Genomic DNA, 21,799 nt, shown 5'->3' on the forward strand with positions numbered 1-21,799 from the left:
ATGGAGGTAATAGGTCTTTATTCTCATATCTCTTAGGGAGCCAAGCTTGATCATTTTAATTACACAGCATTTTGTTTTGGTTGTTTTAGTTCTTTTTTAAAAATATATTTATAGTTAAAATATATTTAGTTAAATATTTCCCAATTGCATGTAAAAAAATTTTAGCAATCATTTTTTAACATTTCGAGTTCCAAATTCTTTCCCTTTCTCCTGCCCCTCCCCCCTCCTTGAAAAGGCAGACAGTCTTATTATATCAGTTATACATGTGAAGTCATACAAAACATTTCCATATTAGCCATGTTGCAAAATAAAACACAGACAAAAAAAAATAAGACAAAAATAAAGTTTTTTAAAGTATGCTTCAGTCTGCATTTAGAGCTCATCAGTTCTCTCTCTCTCTCTCTCTCTCTCTCTCTCTCTCTCTCTCTCTCTCTCTCTCTCTCTCTCTCTCTCTCTCTGGAGGTGGATGGCATTTTTCATCCTGGGTCTTTTGGAATTATTTTGGATCGTTATCTTGATCAGAGTATCTAAGTCTTTCACAGTTGATCATTTTTACGATATTGCTATTACTTTGTACGCTATTCTCCTGTTTCTGCTCATTTCACTTTGCATGAGTTCATATAAGTCTTTCCAAGTTTTTCTGAAAATATCCTTCTAATTATTTCTTACACAGTAGTATTCCATCACAATCACGTACCACAACTTGGTTAGCCATTCCCCAGTTGATGACCATCCCCTCCATTTCCAATTCTTTGCCACCACAAAAAGAACTACTATAAATATTTTTGTACATGTAGGTCCTTTTCCTTTTTTTTTTTTAATCTTACTGGGATATAGGCCTAGTAATGGTATTACTGAGTCAAAGGATCTACACAGTTTTTTAGCTCTTTGGACATATTTCCAGATTGTTCTCCAGAATGGTTGAACTGATTCAAAGCTCCTATTTTAGTTGTTTTTTACATTGTTATAGTTGTTGTATGCATTGCTTTCCTTGTTCTGCTTATTTAATTTTATATCATCAGTTCGTGGGAGTTACTGCATTCATGTGCCAAAATTTGTTTAGACATTTCCCAGCTGATGAACATTTACTTAGTTTCCAGTTCTTTTCTGCTACAAAAAAATGTTGCTCTAAATATTCTGGAAAATATGGGACCTTTCTTTCTGTCTTTGACCTTTTTTGGGTATGTTCTTAGCAGTGGAGCCTGTAGGTCTTTTAAAAGGTATGGACATTTCAGTTACTTTCTTAGCATAATTCCAGATTCTTTTCTAGAATACTGGAATCAGCTCATAGTTCTACAAACAATATATTAATGCACCTATTATTCCACAATCCCTTCTATGAACATTGATCATTCTTATCTTTTGTCATCTCTGCCAGTTTTCTGTGTATGAAGTGAAAACTTAAGAGTTCTTTTGATTTACATTTCTTTCATTATTAATGGTTCAGATCTCCTTTTTAAAGAAGGAGAAAAATAAAAATTGGCTCTTTCCAACAGAAATCTTTCCTGGATTGGCTATTTCTTGAAATTTAAATATGATAGCACTTATCTTGGCAGCTAGCAACCTACAATTTTCATAAACAATATTTAAAAAGAACTTAATGTTTTAAAACAGATTTAAGGTGACTTTGGTGAAAGGATTAGATTTTTGGATCTAAGGCATGGGTTGCTTTGTGTTACTAATCTGCTTTGAGTTCCTGGAGAATTTGATAGAAATTTGTGCCTTTTGAAAATATGGGGTGCTGAGTGAAGTGAGCAGAACCAAGAGGACTTTGTATGCAATAACAGCCATGTTATGGAATGACTAAGATTGTTAAACTGAACCCTCTCAGCATTACAAGGATCTAAGACATCTCCAGAGGCCTCGGGATGGAAAATGCTGTCCACATTCAAAGAAAGAACTATGGAAGTCAAATTGCTATCTTATTTTTACCTTCTGTTGAGTTTTGTTGCATCTTTCTTATGGTTCCTCCTATTGGTTTTAATTTTTATTTACAACTTTACTAATGTGAAAATATGTTTAATGGGTATTTAAATGTAAAACCTATATCAGATTGTGCACCGTCTTGGGGAGGGTGGGGGGGAGGAAGGGGGAGAAAAATTTTCAACTCAAAAGCATATGGAAGTGATTGTTGATAAGTCAGAATAAATTAATTTTTTAAAAATGGGGGAAAAAATTTTTTAAAAATATGGGGGACAGCTAGGTGGCACAGTGGATAGAGTACCAGCCCTGAAGTCAGGAGGACCTGAGTTCAAATACGACCTCAGAACAAACACTTAACACTTAGTAGCTGTGTGATCCTGGGCAAGTCACTTAACCCCAAGTGCCTTAAAAAAAAAATGGACAGAAAGTTATTGGGAGTACTGATATATGTTAGGCAACCCTCATCTTTTTAATAGAAGTATTCCTGTCCTTTAGGGGCAGCAATATTGGAGATTTGTTGAAATTGGGAATGTCCCTTTAGGAAAGCTATAATGAGACTGAGTCAGGCTAAAAGAGAGCAGCTTGGTGCTTTACTCTTAAGTTTTACTGACTATACATGGATTCTTACAGGCATGCTGTCAATCTCACCCAAGAAGCTATACACCACTTCCAGGAGGAAGCACCCTTTAATCATATGAACCAAGAGGACTCAGAAGAGACTAGAATCCTGAATCTGCTAAGAGAGATCTTCAAAGGTAATACTCCTTTTCCCCTTCCCAACAGAGCCCATGTAGCATTAGAATGTCATTAGTCTAAGAATCTGTGGGAAGTCTTCAATCTTTAATCCTTGGAAGATTTAAAGATTCACTCTGCCACCATGAACCATGTTTTTATTGAGGGGAGTAAGGTGTGTCTAGTTTCAGTCCAAATTAATAAAAGGGGAAAGACCTAAAGATGTTTCCCAGATTTTGGAACTATTCATTTCACTACCAATAAGAAATATTTCACAATTCTAGGCCCCACAAGTTCCACTCAGGACAAGAATCTACAGGTTTCTCCAGACAAAACAGCCTCCGTGGAAGCTGTACCCAAGGACAAACATGGGATGGTAGAGAACAACAGTGACAAGGAAGAATTAGTAAAGCAGGAGATGCTAGTACAGTATCTGCAGGATGCCTACAACTTTTCTTTGCAAGTCACTGAAGCCATTGGTATCATCAGCAAGATGATGTATGAAAACACCACTTCTGGTATGTTGGGGCCCCTCTGAAAGAGGAGGTAACATTCCTGGGTTTAAAGGTTGAAGCAGCCATCCTCTCAGTATTTCGTAGATTGTTTATTTAAGGGTAAAGATTGTGTCTCTTTAGGTTAATTTACTCATAATATCACTGCATGAACTGGCAGCAGATAAATTCTGTTTCTAATAGGGTAGGGACATAGAACTGGATTGTTGTGGGAAATTTCTATCCACAGAACTGTATTCGACCAGGAAGAAGCAGCTGTCTTTTAGTGATATGTTGAGCAGGAATGACCATTTTTATCTGTCTCATCAGTGGTACAAGAGGTGATTGAGTTCTTTGTAATGGTGTACCAATTTGGAGTACCACAAGCACTATTGGGGGTACGTCGAATGCTACCTCTTGTGTGGTCCAAGGAACCTGGTGTCAGGGAAGCTGTGCTCAATGCCTACCGCCAGCTCTACCTCCACCCTAAAGGAGATTCTGCCAGGTATGTAGAGCCCTTTTCATCTTTGTCCCCCTCTTAACTGATTTTTATGAGATCAGGTTTTTTGTGGGAAGTTTTCAGTCAGCACTTTGGGATTATAGATTATAAGGTAAATAATAGGACTGGGAGAATAGACTTCCCAGAAATACCATCTGACAATGGTGTCAGTTTACCACTGTTCAGAGCCAGAAGCCTCACTAATCAGGCCATGACCCAAGTTGTGCAATATTTTTAGGAATCCCTATCTTTCTGTGATACAGTTAAAAGTGGAGGAATTGTAAAGAAACTATTAATTTCTGAATTAAATTGCTTACTGCTGATCCCGCAGAGACAAGGCCCAGACTTTAATTGAAAACCTCTCTCTGCTCCTCGTGGATGCTTCAGTTGGGACAATTCAGTGTCTGGAAGAAATTGTAAGTGTCTTCACATTCTGTCTTATCTTCAAGCTTTTATTCATTAAGTATTTAGTGAATTACTCCTTTGTGCCCAACATTGGGTTAGGCAGGGTGAGGAATGCAACAGAAATACGTTTTTCTTTCTTTAAACCCCCTACGAAAAGAGAAAAGAGTTTACAATCCATCTTAACAAAATATACATGACCCATTTAAATATCATTAAAAGATAGTATGTTATCTGCCAAAAAGAGTAATACAGGCAGTAAGGGCTATGAGAAAGAATTCAAAGGAGAAGCAATATTAATATCATTTGAAGTAGTTGTCAAAAACCAAATGGAAGAGATAGGATTTGATCTGTGTCTTGAAGAATGAGTTTGAGTTAGATTGAAAGAAGGGAATTCCTGACAGACTTCAGCCTAGAGCAGAAGTCCAAAGGTAGGAAGTTGTATATTTGGAGGGCAGTAAGGGAATTGACCAGTTTGACCATAGTAGAATGAGTGGTAGATGAAGTTGGAAAGGTTAAAACAAAGTTGAACTAGCTTCTAAAGGACTTTGAATGTGACACCCATTTCTTCCTGTAGATCAGGGGTCCCAAAACTGTTGTAAAGCATTGTTACCCTAAAGTCTTGAGATCACCAAGGTGGATGAAGCTGATGGAATACTACAGTTAGCTGTTTTACTCTTGCCCCATTGAGAATCTCTGTAAACTGGGAGGAAGGGAGGCTTAGGGAAGGTGGCAGCAGCTGGCTTAGAAATCCACCAAAAAATGTCCTAAGGTCCACTGGCATAGCCTTACCCCACTGACAACTTTAAAGTACCATAGAAATGCGAGCTGTCATTGGCTATAGGTGGTGGGAATTTTTGAACAGGGAGATAACTAGAATCACAGAATGCCAGAATTTGTGAAAGAGACATTTGCTATCTAATCTAATTCCCTCACTTTACAAGTGAAGAACCAACCAGGTAGGTGCTTTATTATCCCCATTTTACAACAACAATAACAATAATCACAATAATTGCTAACATTTATATAAAAATGCCTATAGATTATCCTTTATCTCCATGCAATACATATGCCTCAATGTAGTATTATTGCCCAGTCAGAGTACATGCTATTCTTCTCTGTTTAATTTGGTGACTTTTGGGTTATAGCTCCAAATTGTTTCCGATGGTTTGGTAGAAATTAGGTATAGACTAATATTTTACATCACATATAACATAGTAAACTCCAAATGGATCAATGACTTAAAGATAAAGGGTCCTATCATAAAATAATTATAGGAGAAGTGGAGAGAGATCTTTTACCACTATGACTACGGGACAAATTGTTAACTAAACAGTAGATAAAAGTAGTCATAAAAGAGTAAGTGAACCATTTTTATTTACTTAAGGAAACTTAAGCTGATAGATATGCAAGGTGGATTGGAAAGAGGTCAGCAATTAGAGGCAGGGAGGCATGTTTAGAGACCAGTGCAATAATACCAACATGAGATGATACGGACCTGGACCAGTATGCTGACTTATGAGGATGGAAAGAATGATAGACATGTCAATCAGAAGGGAAACTTGGTAACTAACATGGAAAAGAAAGAGTCAGAGGTGACTCCAAGGTTTTGTGCCGAGTGAAACGTCAGGAGAAAAGGGATCGGACTTGTTGGGCTTGGCCCCCAGAGCAGAGCCAGGAATGAGTGGAAGTTGCAAAGAGGCAAATTTAGACTTAATATAAGGAAAACATTTTCTACTAGTTAAAGCTGTTCTGATGTGGAATGGGCTGTTTTGAAAAGTGGCAGGTTCACCCTCATAGAACATCTTGAGGCAAATACTAGAAAACCAGTTATTTTGAATGTTTGTAGAAGAGAGTCTTGTTCAGATATGGGTTGGACTAAAACCATTCTGAGGTTCATTCCAGCTTTTAGAATTTGTGATTTTTTGAATTAAGTAAATAAAAAATGGAGGTAAAGAGGAGTTCATTCTGGGACATGCTATCCCTTCATATTCAACAAGGTACCTGATGATAAAAGAAAGAAATGTCATGTTGGAGGAATTATGGAGAAATTCTGAAGTTGTTTGAGAAAAGGCACTAAACTGTTAATACCCAGTGATATCAGTGTTGGGCATGGGCCCCAGGAGGTCAAAGACAGAAAGAAGGGCCCCATCAGCATCCAGATATTCATAGTTCTTGTGGTAGTGAAAAGCTTGAAAACAAAGTTGATACTCATTAACTGGGGAAATGGCTAAACAAATTGTACACTTGGGAATACACACACACACACACACACACACACACACACACGGCAGTGTGTGCATCAAGTGTCTTAACCTCTTAGTTCCCCAGGCAACTCTAATACTTTCAGTTGTATAATAGTTGTTGAAACACATTGATATAGGGAGGTTCCTCACCAGGACTTTTGGGAAGAGACACCTCACTTTAAAGAGGGGGGGGAACTGTGTCATGTGAAACCATGAATATAGTGAATCCAAAAACATAGTAAGACTTTTATGAACTGATACAGAGTGAAGTAAGCAGAAAAAGGAGAACAATATACATGCTGTAATGAATACGGTACTGAAAGCTAGGTTCTAATTAATGAAAATGAGGGATCTCAGTCCAGAACAGGTGAGGAAACACACCTTCCTCCTTTCTGGAGAGATCAAGGGACTCCTGGGCATGGACTCTTGCATGTGCTGGCAACTACAGTCCCTATTGGTTGGTTTAATTTAACCTCTTCATTGTTAGAAAGGAGGATTCAGTGAATCAGTGTATTGAAAATGACATGTAAAATGAAAGGCACTATACAACACTTTAACATTCTTTTCAAAAATTTTTTCAAAAAAGTCATCCTAGTAAAATGTCCATGTTGCAGTCGAAACTATAGGAATGGCTTGAGGCCTTCGATTTGGGAGTTATCTGATGGAGGTATTAATTAGAAGTATGAACACTTGCTATGTTCCTGTGCATTACCTACCAAAAGTAGAGCACCTGTCCTTGGTGCCACCTTGCCTTTTGAAACTGCTGTATGCCCAAGTATTCAGAGAAATAAAGGGGGAGCAGGGAGAAGAGCTTTTTTGTTTTTGTTTCTGTTTTTTTTTTTAGTCCCCTGATGAGCCTTCTTTTTGTTTTCTTTTCTTCAGTTGTGTGAATTTGTGCAGAAAGGAGAACTGAAGCCAGCAGTAACCCAACTGTTGTGGGAACATGTTACCGAGAAGGTTCCCTGTTCCCCCCTGGAGCGCTGCTCCTCTGTCATGCTACTTGGAATGATGGCCAAGTAAGGCTCAGGGGACTTATATGTAGACATGGAGTGGGATTTGAGAGAAGAGGCCAAGTCTGAGGGAACAGTCCTTGTTACCTTCCTTTGCCTTCCAGCAATAACAAACTGAGCAATGTGGGTGTTGCTGTCATAACTGTGAGACTTGTGCCCAGGTCAGAGCCTTACCCAGTGGCTCTTTCTGTCCATTGGAAGCTCCAGTATGCTGCAGGTTTAGCACTCAGTAGACATTTAGGATATATGTTATTATATAACTATCCTTAACCCCCACATTTTCCTCCCCCAGAGGAAAGCCAGAGATTGTGGGCAGCAATCTGGACACACTAGTAAGTGTGGGACTAGAGGAAAAGGTAGAACAGGATTATCGACTGGCCCAGCAGGTATGCCAGGCCATTGCCAACATCTCTGACAGCCTGAAGGTGAGTGTGGGATGGTTTTTATACACTGCCTGGTTTGGAATAGGAAAGATGATTTTGCCTGCTCCAGAAATCACTCTCTTGTTTACCATAGCCTGGCCTGGGCAAAAGCCACCCTCCATTCCGGCTGCCCCAAGACCACCAATTGTTCGAGCGGCTCCAGGAGATGGTGATTAAAGGTTAGTTGCTAAGATACAGGTGTGAAGACAGGGAAAGTGTCCTTTTAAGAAATAGATATCTCCTTAAATTTCTTACAGGTTTTGTCCACCCCGACCCACTCTGGATCCCCTTCAAGGAGGTGGCAGTGACCCTTATCTACCAGCTAGCAGAAGGACCTGAGGTGATCTGTGCTCAACTGTTACAAGGTTGTGGAAAGCAGACGCTGGAGAGGGTAGAGGACCCAGGTACAACTGAGGAAGGCACTAGTAAGTGGGGAAAGTGGGCACAAGGCGAGTGCCTAGAGAGAGGGGATGCTTAATGCCCAGACCTGGAGGGTGGAGTTGGAGAGGGATGTTCAAGCAGGGTGACATGTTCAAAAGCTTTGTGCCCTGCTTCCCTCCCTCCACAGCATTCCTGCTGCCAAGGAACGTGAGCAGATACTTAGGGGGGAATATGACATGGTGGAAGCAAATACTACCTGTGATCATCCTGTTAGGGATGTGGGGGCTCAAATGTAAGCATGATACCTGCTGTTGTATAGGCCTGGGTTCAGGAGGGCATGCATCTTTCTATATATGCTTTGGGTACTTGTGTTTATTTATTTTTATGTGCATACACACTCATGAACCAAAGCAGAGAACCCCTCCTTTTCTCAATCAGAGCAGTACCAGAACAAGTGAGAGAGAAAGAAAACATTAGAAATCTGAGAAGAAGGGCCCTGAAATGCAGTTGCTTATTTCTCCTCAGAAGCAGCAGCTACACTTCCCACCTTCCTGCTGATGAACCTGCTGTCCTTGGCTGGTGATGTGGCCCTACAACAGCTGGTGCATTTAGAGCAGTCAGTGAGCAGTGAGCTCCGCCGACGCCGTGTCCTTCGAGAAGAGCAGGAGGAAGCCAAGACGAAAGGGCAGAAGGAGAAGGTCAGATGGGGTATCTGAGCACCTGTCCCACCTCCCAGCCCTCCCCTCTGATTTGCTATGTGACTTGAGAGCAGTTATTTTCCCATTTGAGACCTCCCTATTCCTAGCTATGAAATGGAGAGGGGAAAAAACATCTTTGCTTTGTTCACACCACAAAGAAAGGGTATAAACAGTTATTCAGTAAAGTCAGAGGTAGTAGAACTATGTAGAGACACAGAATAAAAAATATTCTGTTGATTGTTAATTCTTTGGGTTTTACTTTTTTCATGCTGAATTTTTAAGATTTTATTCTGTTGTCTTCATTATTATTATTATGGTTATTGTTTTGGACCTATGATTTCCAATCTGTTTTCTCTTTATTCCCCCCTCTTCTTCTCTCAAAAGCTGATGCATATATAGCACTTTAGGGTTTACAAAGTGTTTTATAAATACCTCATTTCCTATAAAATATGACATTTTATTTGGTATGTTTTTGACAGTTTGTGTTAATGGTTATTAAATCTCAGTAAATAGACTTATTTATAAATTATAATGAAAAAGTTTCATTAATAAATACAAGGCTGTATGATTTTTAATCGGTGTGGGTACTCCCTCCACTGCCCCAGACCAAGGCTCCACACTTTTAGTCAATGCTTTAATTCACTGCTATGACCAAACAAATTACAATCACGTGGTGATGAACCGCTTCCGACTTAGCTAAGCTGGTTCTCAACTCTGCTAGCAATAACTTCTAGGAACCCAAGGTCCCAGAGAGAGAGAGAGAGTGCTGAGATGTAACAAGTTATACTCAAATTATTTGAAACATGAGTAACAGTCTTTGCTTCTTGGGCCCAGGTTACCTGATTTTGAACTTTATGTTTTCTCCACTGAATTCTTCTATTATCTTTTAGAAATAGTCCTGGAATAGGAGATAGGACTGGGATTTTTTTCTAAACATTGCCTTTAATTTAGTGTGTCATGTTAATTCTCCAGAAGCAAACTGCAAAGTGAATAAAGGCTAGAATAAGAGTTGTTGAGGACTTCTTAATTGCTCTGATAATTTCGTGATGTCCTAATCTCTTCCCTAGAATACCAGCAATGAGAGTACCATGGAGGAGGAGTTAGGCCTAGTAGGTGCTTCTGCTGATGACACAGAGGCAGAGCTGATCCGAAGTATCTGTGAGATGGAGCTGCTAGATGGTAAATGAGGGGGCAAGGTGGTATTCCTTTGTCCCAGACTAATTTACTTTTTAACAAGAAACCATAATGCTTATTGTAAATTTAATAATATCTTCAGTAAGTACAAATTTACACTTTGATTTTTAAAATTATAATGTAGTACCTAGACATAAATTCAAGAATTCATTACGTAGTGGGTGTTGCTACTTCCTTCACCAGCAGTTCACAAGCCCTCCACGCTGCAGTAGAAAAAAAAAATTCATCACTGTGTGGCCAACCTCTCCAAACTTAGCTAAATTAGACATTGGTCTGTCCATTAGTCACAGACAGACATACAGTCTGGCCTGGAGCTCTTAGGCAAAGTCTTTCTAACATGGGTAAGACGTACATCTAGCGTCAGTTCTGCCCCACGGTAAGGCACAGGAGTTTATTGGGAAAATGTAATACAAACTTAAAATAATAAGAATGATTTCTTTGCTCTGTAGCTGGTCTTGTCCCATCTGTATGCAGAGATTTTGTTGCCGTTTTTCTAATTCTGTCGTCCTTACTTTGTATCACCTCCTATCTGCTCATATTTCTTTGTGTTATTCCTATTTTTATAGCACAGTTGTATCCAATTATACTGATACACCAGTCTCTCTATAAAGGAAAAAGGGGAAAAGCATTTATGAGGCCAGGCACTGTGCTAATAATAAATGCTTTACGAATATTATCTTATTTGAGCCTCACAACAACCCTGGGAGGTATTATTATACATATAAACAACAGTAATAATAAATTATTTCATATGATTAATATGTTATGATCCTCATTTTACAGTTGAAGAAATAGAAGCAGACAGGTTAAATGACTTGCTCAGGGTCACACCACTTACATTTATATGTGTCTGAGGCTGGATTTGAACTTGGGTTTTCCTGACTCTAAGCCCAGCTGTCTAGCCACTGCCTTATGTATGGTGTGTCAATAGGTAGAGATTATTTCGGATTTTTTGCTATTACAGGTAAAACAGCTGTGGACGTTTTTGTGCAGATTTTTTCCCCCTTTTAATAGCATCCTTTGGCTCTGGTCCCCATAGTGGAATTGCTGGGTCAAAGTTATTGTGTGCTGCCTACTGCTTTAGCTCCTATCTCCAGCCTGAAGCTTGATCCCTTTGTCTCCCAACAGGCAAACAGTTACTCTCAGCTTTTGTGCCCCTTTTGCTCAAGGTCTGTAATAATCCTGGCCTCTACAGTGACCCAGCCCTCTCTACAGCTGCTTCACTAGCTCTTGGCAAGTTCTGCATGATCAGGTAGGTCTTGGTTTGTGGCGCAGCCTTTTAAAAGAGAATTGAGGGAGTATCACTTCCTTAAGTATCCTTCCTTTCTCTGCCCCCAGTGCTACTTTCTGTGATTCCCAGCTCCGCCTCCTCTTCACTATGTTGGAAAAGTCTTCACTTCCTGTTGTTCGATCCAACCTCATGGTGGCTATTGGGGATTTAGCTATCAGATTCCCCAACCTGGTAGAGCCCTGGACTCCTAACCTTTATGCTAGGTAAGACTTACCACATGAGACTCAACTGTCACCAATGGTTAGGAACCTGAAATTCTTTTTTGGGGTGGGGAGAACTAGGCAGTGGGGTTAAGTGACTTGCCCAGGGTCACACAGCTAAGTACGTGTTGTGTGTCTGAGGCTGGATTTGAACTCAGGTCCTCCTGAATCCAGAGCCGGTACTCAATCCACTGCACCACCTAGCTGCCCCTAGGAACTTGAAATTCAGGCAAGAGTCACTTGAATCAGCAATTGAAACAGTATCAGTCATCAGCACTACTTTGAGTATGTATTAGAAGCTGTTGTGCCAAATACTGATTTGAGGCTAATCACATTGCTGATCTGGACACCTGAGAACAAAACTCAAAACATTGACTTTTTTCCCTCGTCTGTGGCCCTCTGAAGCCACCTTTTTCATCACCATTATGGGGGGGGGGGTGAGGGAGGGGGATGGTTCATGCTTTGGGGATTTCTTGGCTCTCACATAGGAAGTTGTTTTGGGAGCATATATAGAGCCTTGGTCCCTACAAGGAAAGCTTCCTTTCCCCTGAATGGAACTGGTGCTGAGGTGTTCCCACTGACCTTGAATGTCTGCCCTAGGCTCCGTGACCCAGCTTCTCAAGTTCGGAAAACAGCAGGGTTGGTAATGACACATCTAATCCTGAAGGATCTAGTGAGGGTGAAAGGGCAGGTGAGCGAGATGGCTGTGTTGCTTATTGACCCGGAGCCTGAAGTAGCTGCTCTAGCGAAGAATTTTTTCAATGAGCTTGCTGGCAAGGTGAGAGGGTGAGCCCACTCAGAGGAGGCCAAAAGGAGAGTGTGCCAGACTAGAGGTGTGCATGTGCCTGTCAGTCACGTACTTCCAGCTGCCTCTGTTTCTCTCCCCTACAGGGCAATGTAGTCTACAATCTGCTTCCTGACATTATAAGTCGCCTGTCTGATCCTGAAAGTGGAGTGGAAGAGGAATGTTTCCACACCATCATGAGGTGCCTGCCCTGGGCCACAAAGCATCCCCTGGAACTTTTCCTGTGACATGGTGGCGACCCCACTAGGATTGTGCAGCCTAGAGAAGAGTGAAGGGGATTGGGATCTGTCCTCAAGTCCTTGAAGGATCATGTGAAAGACGGCTTGTTCTGTTTGGCCCAGGGGGCAAATCTTTGGCTTGATTTTTAAAAGAAAAGAGCATTCTAACAACTAGGGAGGGTTTTGAAAGACCTTTGTGCAAGAGCTAGAGTAGTACTTGCTAGGTATGTTGTAGAGAACTTCTTTCTTCTCTCTGACATACAAAACCCTGTTTCTTTTTCTACCTAGACCATATGCCAGTTTGTTTTTCGTTTTTTAAATTGTTCCCTTGGTTTCTGTATCTTGCTCAGATACAGGTTGATCAAGATGATCTTTGAGATTCCATTAAAATCTCTAGATGGGAGAAGTCAGAAGGTCAGTTAGAAATTCCTAGGGCTGTGGAAAAGAAGATCCCTTCTACCCAAGCAAAGGAGTGGCAGAATATAATGTAAGGGTGGGAAAGGATAGGCCTTGATGGGAGCCACAATTCTCTTCTCCCTCACAGGCAGCTTCTGTCCTACATCACCAAGGACAAGCAGACAGAGAGTATGGTGGAGAAGCTGTGCCAGAGGTTCAGAACAGCCCGGTATGCTGGTCAACATGCTAAAGGAACCTGGGCAGGAAAGAATCCCTCCCCTCTCCCAGCCTGACCCTAGAGTCTCCCTAGAGCTATGGGTGATGAGGACCAGAAGGGGCATGGTGGAACAGTGGAAAGAAGGCTGGACTTTAATATGAACTTAAATCATGACTATAACTTAACACCTGTGTGATCTTGGGCACGTGGCAGAGGCACATAGAAGACATCCAGGTTCTCATCACCTCTCAGACTATTACATGCATTCAGTCTATATCTAACCTGACCACTGCCAAGCTGACGTTCTTGAAGTGTAGATCTGACCTTGTCCCTCTTCTACTCAAGAGGCCTCAATGTGTCACAGTTGTCGTTAGCAGGCTCCCATTTTGGTATTTAAAGAGCTTCTCAGCCTGACTGGAGCTTTTATATCCAGGCTGGTTACAAGGTGGCCTGCATTCTGTTCCTCAGAGATGACAGTCCATAGTGCACATGTTGTCTCCTGTGCTTGGAATGAGCTTCCTCTTTACCTGTGCCTCTTGGAATCCCTAGTTCCCTTCAAGATTTGGCTTAAGAGCCACTGCTTTCAAAAGGCTTTGCTGGTTTCCCCAGTTCTTAGTGTGCCCCCCACCCACCCACTGTATTTTTTTAATATATGCTGTGTATATTTATCTGTGCACACCTCTCTTGTTGTTACTTATCCATGAAAAATCTAAGTTCTTTGAGAGCAGGCACTACCTAACTTTTGTATTAGGATCTGCTGTACCTGGCACACTGTAAGCACTTAGCAAATGCTTTGTGATTGCTTGATTTAATGCCTGCCCCTCCCTACTCTCATGAATTCATGTCTGTCCTCAGGACTGAGAGGCAGCACAGAGATCTGGCCTACTGTCTGTCATTGCTGCCCCTGACAGAGCGAGGCCTTCGTAAGATGCAAGACAACTTTGAGTGCTTTGGAGACAAATTGTCCGATGAGACCATCTTCAGTGCCTTCCTGGCCACTGTAGGCAAGCTTCGGCGCTGGGCTAAGCCCGAGGGCAAGGTGAGGAGGGCCCGCAGCTCTGTTCTTCTGGAGATCTTTACTGCCCTCTGAGCAATGCTAGTGGCCTCCTAACTGAGCAAATAAGACTTTAGACTTCAATTATTACCAGACTTTATTTTTTGTCCTGCATGGCAATAACCATGTTTCCAGACCCTTTCTTGATTCCTTCCCCTTTTACTTCAGGCTCTGGTGGATGAATTTGAACAAAAACTTCGGGCCTGTCACACAGGAGGACTAGATGGAGCCCAGGAGCCTGAGACTGATCAAGGTGCTGATCAGCTGTCCCAGCCAACGACTAGAAAGCACACCAGTGGTATGTGAGATAGATCAAGTTAAAATGTGTAAAAGAACCAATGGCACAAATGAGAAGCTGCTGATTAGGACAGGGGTTAGTATTGTAGGACAAATTCATTGTTCGACAAAAACTGCTAAGGAAACTGGGAAGGCAATCTGGCAGAAACTAGGTGGAGTCAGCAGTGCACAGCATACACCCAGATAAGTTCCAAATGGGTATATGACTTACATATGAGAGTAGCAGGGAAGAAAGGATCTTTCAGGTCTGTGGATGGGGAAGAATTCACAGAAGGTAAAATGGATCGTTTTGACTACAAAAAATGAAAAAGGTTTTACACACATAAAACCAGTGCAGCTAAAATTGGAAGAGAAGTAGGTAACCGGGAGGAAAAGTCTTTGCATCAAATTGATCTGATAAAGGTCACAGGGAACTGAGTCACATTTTTAAGAAGAGCAATTTCCCAATTGATAAGTGATTAAAGGATATGAATAGGCAGTTTTCAGAGGGAGAAATCCAAATTTTCAATAACCATATAAAAATGCCCCAAATCAATAATAATAATGATATGCAAATTAAAGCAACTTTGAGGTTCCACCTCACCCCCACTGAATTACCAAGTTCACCCAAGAAAATGTAAAAAATTCTTGAGTAGCTGTGAGAAAACAGGTACATTTAATATACTATGGCACTATAAATTGAGCCAACTATTCTGGAAAGCAATTTGGAACAATGCCAAAAAAGTTATCAAACTACATACATAAACCCGTTGATACCACTATTAGGTGTATACTCCAAAGAGGGCAAAGAAAGCGGAAAAAGACCTATATGTACAAAAATAATTATAGCAGTTCTTTGTGGTGTCAAAGAAGTGGAATCAGATTGCCCATTAATTGAAAACTAACCAAACAAATTACGGTACATCAGTATGATGTAGTCCTACTGTGCTGTAAGAAATGATGAAGGGGAAGGTTGCAGAGAAAACATGAAAGGGAAGACTTGCATGAAAATGATGAAAGGGATGCATGAACCAAAATAGAATAAGGTGAGCAGAATCAAGAGAATGATTTCTATAATAACAATACTCTTTAAAGACAGACAACTTTGAAAGATTTAAGAACTCTACCCAATCCAAGGGACTAATGATGTCCCTAACAGAGGGTTTAGATTGAGAAACATTTTTTGGAGGTGGCCAGTAGGAGAATTTTTTTTGCTTGACTATGCATGTCTGTTATAAGGGTTTTGTTTTTCTGTAATGTGATATAGGGGATAGGAAAAAGAGAAAGGAGACTTAGATTGATTTTTTTTAAATGTAATTTTAATTGCAATTTTAAAAAGAAATTAAATGTAGAGGAGAGAGGGAAATGTCTCCACTAAAAGAAGCTTGACTGGATCCTGACACTCATCCATGTCTTCTTCCTGTGACCCTAGACACCTGGCTTCGCCAAAGCCTCCCCTCAACCACTTCAGACAGTGACTTTGTCACCCCTCATCCTCGGGGTACTACTAAACAACGTCCTAACACCAGAAAGCCAGTTTCTAAGAAAACTGCAATCGTCTTTTCCAGCGATGAATCCAGTGAGGAAGGTAAATGTTTCAAATCCGCAGTGTAGTACCTAGGGCCAAGAGTGAGAGTGCACAGGTAGATGAGGTCTACTATGGCTCACCCTGAACTAGAGGACTTCACTGCCCCATGATTCGGGAACTGGTGACAGGTAACACCAGCAATCACAGCATCCTAGACTGTTCAGGGAGCCAGAAGGATCCTTAAAGGTCATCTAGGGCCACCTCTTCATTGTATAGGGAAGGCCCATAGATATAAGGTCACAGGTAAAATGAGAACCGCAGCCTCCTGAATTCCAGTCAGTGCTCTTTCTTTCTGTCTGTAGCCAGTCTGTTTTGGGTGACCTGTTCTTTACTTTCATGCTTCAACTTTCTCTTACCCCTTCCACCCCTCTCTTCCTCAGAGTGCTCAGCAGAGATGACAGAAGATGATGAAACACCTAAGAAGACAACCCCTATCCGCCGAGCATCTACCCACAGCCAAAAGGCCTTAAGGTGCCTTCCTCCCATCCCTGTCATGTAGGGAGAGGGGGCCCTGTGGAAATAATTGAGCCAAGGCTGGCTCTTCTTGCTTTGTGATATATGTTTCCCTGTGCCCTTGGTTTTTTACAAATAAAAAACATTCATGTACTTCCCAGGAATTTTCACTTAACCACCTTCCTTGGTCTAAGTTGGGGCCTTCTTTTAAGAAGCTTCAGCCCTGTCTTGATTCTGGCAGCCCCAGAAGGATAATCAAGTAAGAACCAGAGAAAGGATGCAGGCACCCTAGGGTGCTGGCACAACTCAGTGTGAGATCTCAAATAAGCATCAGGTGGCCTCTGAGAGATCATCGTTTTCTTCCTTTGAAGCTCCCCACCACTAACTTAAGAGGAGCAAAGCTGCTGCTAAGAGTGCCCTCACCTATAGGCATGCAATAGGAGTGCTTTCCTGTGTCTGCCTTCCTCTCAGTTATGGGACCCTGGAGCCAAGCTGTATCTAATATAGAAACATAACAGCCACAGCACCTGACCATCTTCTATTTCTGGGGTGGAGGCCCTTTGTTCTTCCTTCAGAGGGTCCTTCAGAGGAGTTGCAGCTGCTGAACTCATGACTCATGACCCTTGGGGATTAAAGATTGACCCTGGAGCTACATTTCATGTCATTTGCATATCACACTACTATAGCCTGTAGTCAATAAGCGTTAAACGTCCATGATACATCAAGCACCTTGCTAGGCACTGAGCACACAAAATCCAAAGGCAATTAATCCTTACTCTCCAGGAGCATACATCCTCTGAGGGGAAATAATATGCACTTATTTAAGATGTGCATATTGAAGTCCATACAGAATATACACAAGGTGGAGTGGGAGGGCACTAGCAATTGAGACTAAGTAGGCAAACCTTCCTGTAGAAGGACATGGCATAAACTTATGTTCAGTTGTGTCCGATTCTTCATGACCCCATTTGGGGTTTTCTTGTCAAAGATAGTGGAGTGGTTTGCCATTTCCTTCTCCCGCTCATTTTACACATGAGGAAACTGGGGCAAGCAGGGTAAAGTGACTTGCCCGAGGTCACACGGTTAGTGAAAGTCTAAGGCTGGATTTGAACATCGGTGGTCCAGTACTATATTGACTGCAGCACCTAGTTGCATAAACTTTACCTTGATGGAAAAACAGGATTCTCTGGAGCAGAGGTAAGGAGGAAATGCATTCCAGGCATGAGAGACAGGAAATGCTTTGTGTAAGGAACAGAGAGAAGGCTACTTTAGCTGGATTGTAGAGTGGGAGAGGGGGGACTAATGTATGATGAGTCTGCAGAGATAGGTGGCAACCTTAAAAGCTAACCTGAGGAAATTATATTTTATTCTGGTGTTCATTGAGTAAGGAAAAACACATCTGCAACTTCAGGAAAATCCCTTTGGCGGCAGTGTGGAGAATGGATCTGGGTAAGGAGGGACTTGAAGCAGGGATACCAATTAAGAGGTCACAGCAAAAGCCTAGGAAGTGGTAGGTGTTGAGGGCCTGAACTGTGGTGGTGGCTATGTGAGTAAAGGAGTTGGATGGGAGACATGGGGAGGTAGGTGGGGCCAGTGAGTTCAGGGTAAATATGAGGTTAGGAATCTGGGAGACTGGAAGAATGGAGGAAGTTTGGAAGGTTTTGATAGATTTGAGAAGATCAGTTTTTTGCTTTGGACATGTTGAATTTGAGTTGTCTATGGGACAATCACTTTGAAAATGACCTATTGGACAGTGGTGATTGGTGTTGTGGGACTAAAGTTTGGGAATAATTGGAAATGGATATCTAGATCTGTGAGTCATTTGCATAAAGGTATTGATTAAACCTATAGGAGCTGATGATGTCACCGAAAATGTGTAGAAAGAAGAAAAGAGGGCCCAAAACAAAGCCTTGAAGACATGAGGGACAGAAAATGGAGTTAGGCATGGTAGATGAACAGCCAGCAACAGAGGTTGAGGAGGGAAGGTGCAGACAACTAGAGAACCAGGAGAGAGTGGTTTTGAGAGCCCAGAAGATAGTACCAAACAAGAGTCAACAATGGAAAATGCAACAGGAAGGTCAAGAAGGATTAAGAGGGAGAAAAGGCTGTCAGATTTGGGCACTTGAGATCTGGAGAGAAGAGCCTCAGGGATGACAAACCAGATTTCAAAGGGCTGAGGACTGAGAAAAGTGGAGCAATGTGTATAGATATTTTCTCAGATTTTGCCTGGCTAAGGAAGGAAAGATACAGGTTGACAGCTTGAGCAAGTGTCTAGTGAAGGTTTTTTAAGGATAGGGGAAGGGGAGGCACAGGCCTGTCTGAGGGAGGTACAGGAGGACCCAGTAACCAGGGTGAAAGTAGCCTGCCCCTACACCAAGCTTGTTCTTTGTGATAGCTGAGTTACATCAAACAGAGAGACAATCAGTGAATGATTATGCCTTTGTCATGACAACAGTAGACAGTTTTCCCCCAGCTCTGAGCTGCTTCTATGTTTGGGGTGGGAGTGAAGGACTGGGAACAGTTACTTAAGGAGGGGTCCTCAGGGTTACCATTTGTGAGGAGAGAAGTCAGCCTGTGGCCCTGAAGTGAGGAAAGTACTCAGCTCTAAGCAATCCATAAAAAATCCATACATTTTTTTGCCTGCATGATATGCTGCATGGTTGCATGAATATGCTCACGTATTCCTCTTCCCTAGAGCTTGTTTCTGCCACTTTCCCATAAGACCAAAAGCAACAGACACTCTCCTCTTTGCACACAGGCACCCCACCCCCCTTTCCTCTCTGTCTAATGCCTCATTAAATCCATGAACTCATTGCCAAGCATGAATACAAACTGGCCTAGGAGCTACCAAAGATGGCAGCATTCTTTGGAAAAGGACAGGTCAGACCCAGTGACAGGCAGCAGAACCAGTGAGCAGCACCACCACCACCACCCTTTCTTAACCTTTAAAGTAAAGGTTATCACTCAGCTAAATTTAGCCAATGGCTTTTTCGAGAGAGAGGGGCAGGGAGCTGAGCTCAGATTACCCTGAGCCAGCAAAGAGCCCCCAGGATGCCCCCTACCCATGAACCTGCTGTCCACATATCTCCATTTCTTAATCTTTTCAGTGCAACCAGAGGATTTCATTCTGGCACCCTTAGACACATTCCCAAGATGACTTCACGTTTAGAATCAGAATTTAGAGCTCACAGAGGATCATCTAATCACTAGATTTTATTGTGATCCCCACTCTTTAGATGGGGAAATTGGGAAGGAAATGAAATGACCAATCCTTTCTTCACTCTTTCCTGAAGCAGCTAACCTCTTACTGGAATGCACCCGCTTTCTGTATGCCTGACACCCTCCTTTTAACTCAACCCAATCCCTGACCACAGCTAGTACCAGTAGACCAAGGAGACTTCCAGACTTACATTAGCCTCAACCTCCCAGGACAGAAAGAGGCACTGTGCTCTCAGTCAGGATTGGGCACCTCCCAGGTTTCCAAAAGCTTAAATCTCCTTCCTGTGCCCTTCCTCCCCATCCTAGCTGTAACCAAGGCGATATGCTCCATCTCTAGAGCAGAGGGGGAGGAGTGGGGCAGATCTCACTGCTCCCTTCCTTCTCCTCTCCTCCCTACAGCACTAAAGGCTCCCAGTAGCAAAGCAACAAAGTGATTTGGATAATTCCGGCTGTGACAGGTTTAATCTGCCTAAATTATCTAGTCTCCCTCCAGGCTGCTTTTTCTGCTCCAGAAGGAGATTTGAATGGCCTTCAGTTAGCAGGAGCCTCCCTCTTGTCCCCAATTTTAATCCGGGGGAGGTGGGAACCTGAAGTAGAAGGGCTTTGTGATACAAATTCGGCCCCGTGCTCTGAGCTCAAGAGGAAATGGGGGCTGGGGAGCCCCACCCCTGCCTTTCCTCATCTGCTTTTTCGTCACTACCGTAAAGACTGGAGGAGAGGCACCTCTTCAGGTCTCCAGAGGGAGAAAAGCAGTAAGCTATAGCCTCCCTCTTATTAACGAGAAAACAAAGTGGAAAGTGGAGATGGAAGTTAGAAGGGCTAATTTTAGCCACATAGTGTGGCCACATTCCCACCATGGGATGGACCTTTTGCTTCCTGTGTTGATCATAGGTTTTAAAACTGGAAGAAACCTTCAAGATCATTTAATACAAATCCTCCATTTTACAGATGAGAAGATTCACTTTGCAAGGTCACGTGGGGAGTAAATAACAGCAAAGACTAGAACCCAAGTCCTTGACTCCAAATCCAATGTCCTTTCCACCAGGGCATATAGCTTTCCTAATTTCCTCTCTTCTTCCTCCCTGCTCCCTTTCTTCCTGATCTCTTTTCATGTGTCTTAATCTCACTGAGTCAGGCAGTAGCCTTAGTTTTCTGGCTTCTCACCATTTCTTTCATGTTGCCTAAATAACCTCTAAAAATTTAAAAAGAAATTCTTACTTAAAAAGTAATCACACTAAGTGGGGCATGTAGTGGAAACTATAATTAGCCTCATTTTGTTATTGTTGTTTTGTCGTTTTTCAGTGGTGTCCAACTCTTCATGACCCCTTTTGTGGTTTTCTTGTTTCAGATAATGAAGTAGTTTGCATTTCCTTCTCCAGCTCATTTTACAGATGAGGAAACTGAGGCAAACAGGGTCAAGTGATTTGCTCAGGGTTACACAGCCAGTGTGTGAGGCCAGATTTGAACAGATTTGAAGATGAGTTCCTGAGATGAGTAAACTGAGACCTGAAGAACTTAATTGACACGCCCAAGGTCACAGTATCGAGGTAGGATTTGAATCCAGATGTATTGAACAGCTGCTATCTGCCAGGAACTAGGGAGCCAAAGATAAAAATGAAACTGTCCCTGCCCTCAAAGAACTTACTTTCTAAACAGAGATAATGTGCAGATATATAAGCATATACAAAACAGATACAAGGTAACCTTGATGGGAAAGGCAAGAGTAGCTGGGTGACGGAGGAAAGGCTTCACGAAGAAGAACATGGTGCTTTAAGGGAGTCTAGAAGGAAACGTGGAATTCCAGGACAGTGGAGGTGAAAATGGAAAGCATTCCAAGCTTGGGAGACAGCCCTTGCAACTGGAGACTGGAACTGGAGTGTCCTGTATTTGTGGCCAATTTGTCCCCATTTGTGGCCTCGGATATCTAGTAACCAATCTAGTGACCAATTCTTGAATGCACACCCTCAAATTCAAGCCATTTCCATGTAATCAGCCTTTTCACTACGTGCAGAATTCCACGACCTCAATCCATCCCCCACCTCCATCCTCTCACCCCCCCGCCCCTCACCCCCCATTATTGCTAA

The 21,799-nt window shown here is 42.1% G+C and overlaps 1 protein-coding gene across 5 annotated transcripts in view; it reads left to right on the top strand.

The window, feature by feature from the left end:
* Positions 1 to 16,649, top strand: part of NCAPD2 (non-SMC condensin I complex subunit D2) — a 45,885-nt gene extending 29,236 nt beyond the window's left edge. For 4 of the 5 annotated variants that reach the window (XM_020994233.2, XM_020994236.2, XM_020994234.2 and 1 more), the window contains exons 14-32: positions 2,554 to 2,678; positions 2,940 to 3,173; positions 3,477 to 3,651; positions 3,977 to 4,061; positions 7,176 to 7,309; positions 7,596 to 7,728; positions 7,820 to 7,904; positions 7,983 to 8,150; positions 8,632 to 8,804; positions 9,872 to 9,983; positions 11,127 to 11,250; positions 11,337 to 11,492; positions 12,090 to 12,267; positions 12,381 to 12,475; positions 13,057 to 13,137; positions 13,981 to 14,164; positions 14,348 to 14,477; positions 15,888 to 16,043; positions 16,424 to 16,649. In XM_020994233.2, coding sequence (XP_020849892.1) covers positions 2,554 to 2,678; positions 2,940 to 3,173; positions 3,477 to 3,651; positions 3,977 to 4,061; positions 7,176 to 7,309; positions 7,596 to 7,728; positions 7,820 to 7,904; positions 7,983 to 8,150; positions 8,632 to 8,804; positions 9,872 to 9,983; positions 11,127 to 11,250; positions 11,337 to 11,492; positions 12,090 to 12,267; positions 12,381 to 12,475; positions 13,057 to 13,137; positions 13,981 to 14,164; positions 14,348 to 14,477; positions 15,888 to 16,043; positions 16,424 to 16,542 — 2,647 coding nt within the window. In that variant the 3' untranslated portion in view covers positions 16,543 to 16,649. The remainder of the gene's footprint in view (positions 1 to 2,553; positions 2,679 to 2,939; positions 3,174 to 3,476; positions 3,652 to 3,976; positions 4,062 to 7,175; positions 7,310 to 7,595; positions 7,729 to 7,819; positions 7,905 to 7,982; positions 8,151 to 8,631; positions 8,805 to 9,871; positions 9,984 to 11,126; positions 11,251 to 11,336; positions 11,493 to 12,089; positions 12,268 to 12,380; positions 12,476 to 13,056; positions 13,138 to 13,980; positions 14,165 to 14,347; positions 14,478 to 15,887; positions 16,044 to 16,423) is intronic. The other variant, XM_020994232.2, reaches the window with a different exon arrangement.
* The last annotated feature ends 5,150 nt before the right edge of the window (positions 16,650 to 21,799 follow it).

The sequence above is a fragment of the Phascolarctos cinereus genome, unplaced genomic scaffold, assembly GCF_003287225.1.
Source record: "Phascolarctos cinereus isolate Bilbo 61053 unplaced genomic scaffold, phaCin_HiC Scaffold_1;HRSCAF=81, whole genome shotgun sequence".
NCBI lineage: Eukaryota > Metazoa > Chordata > Mammalia > Diprotodontia > Phascolarctidae > Phascolarctos > Phascolarctos cinereus.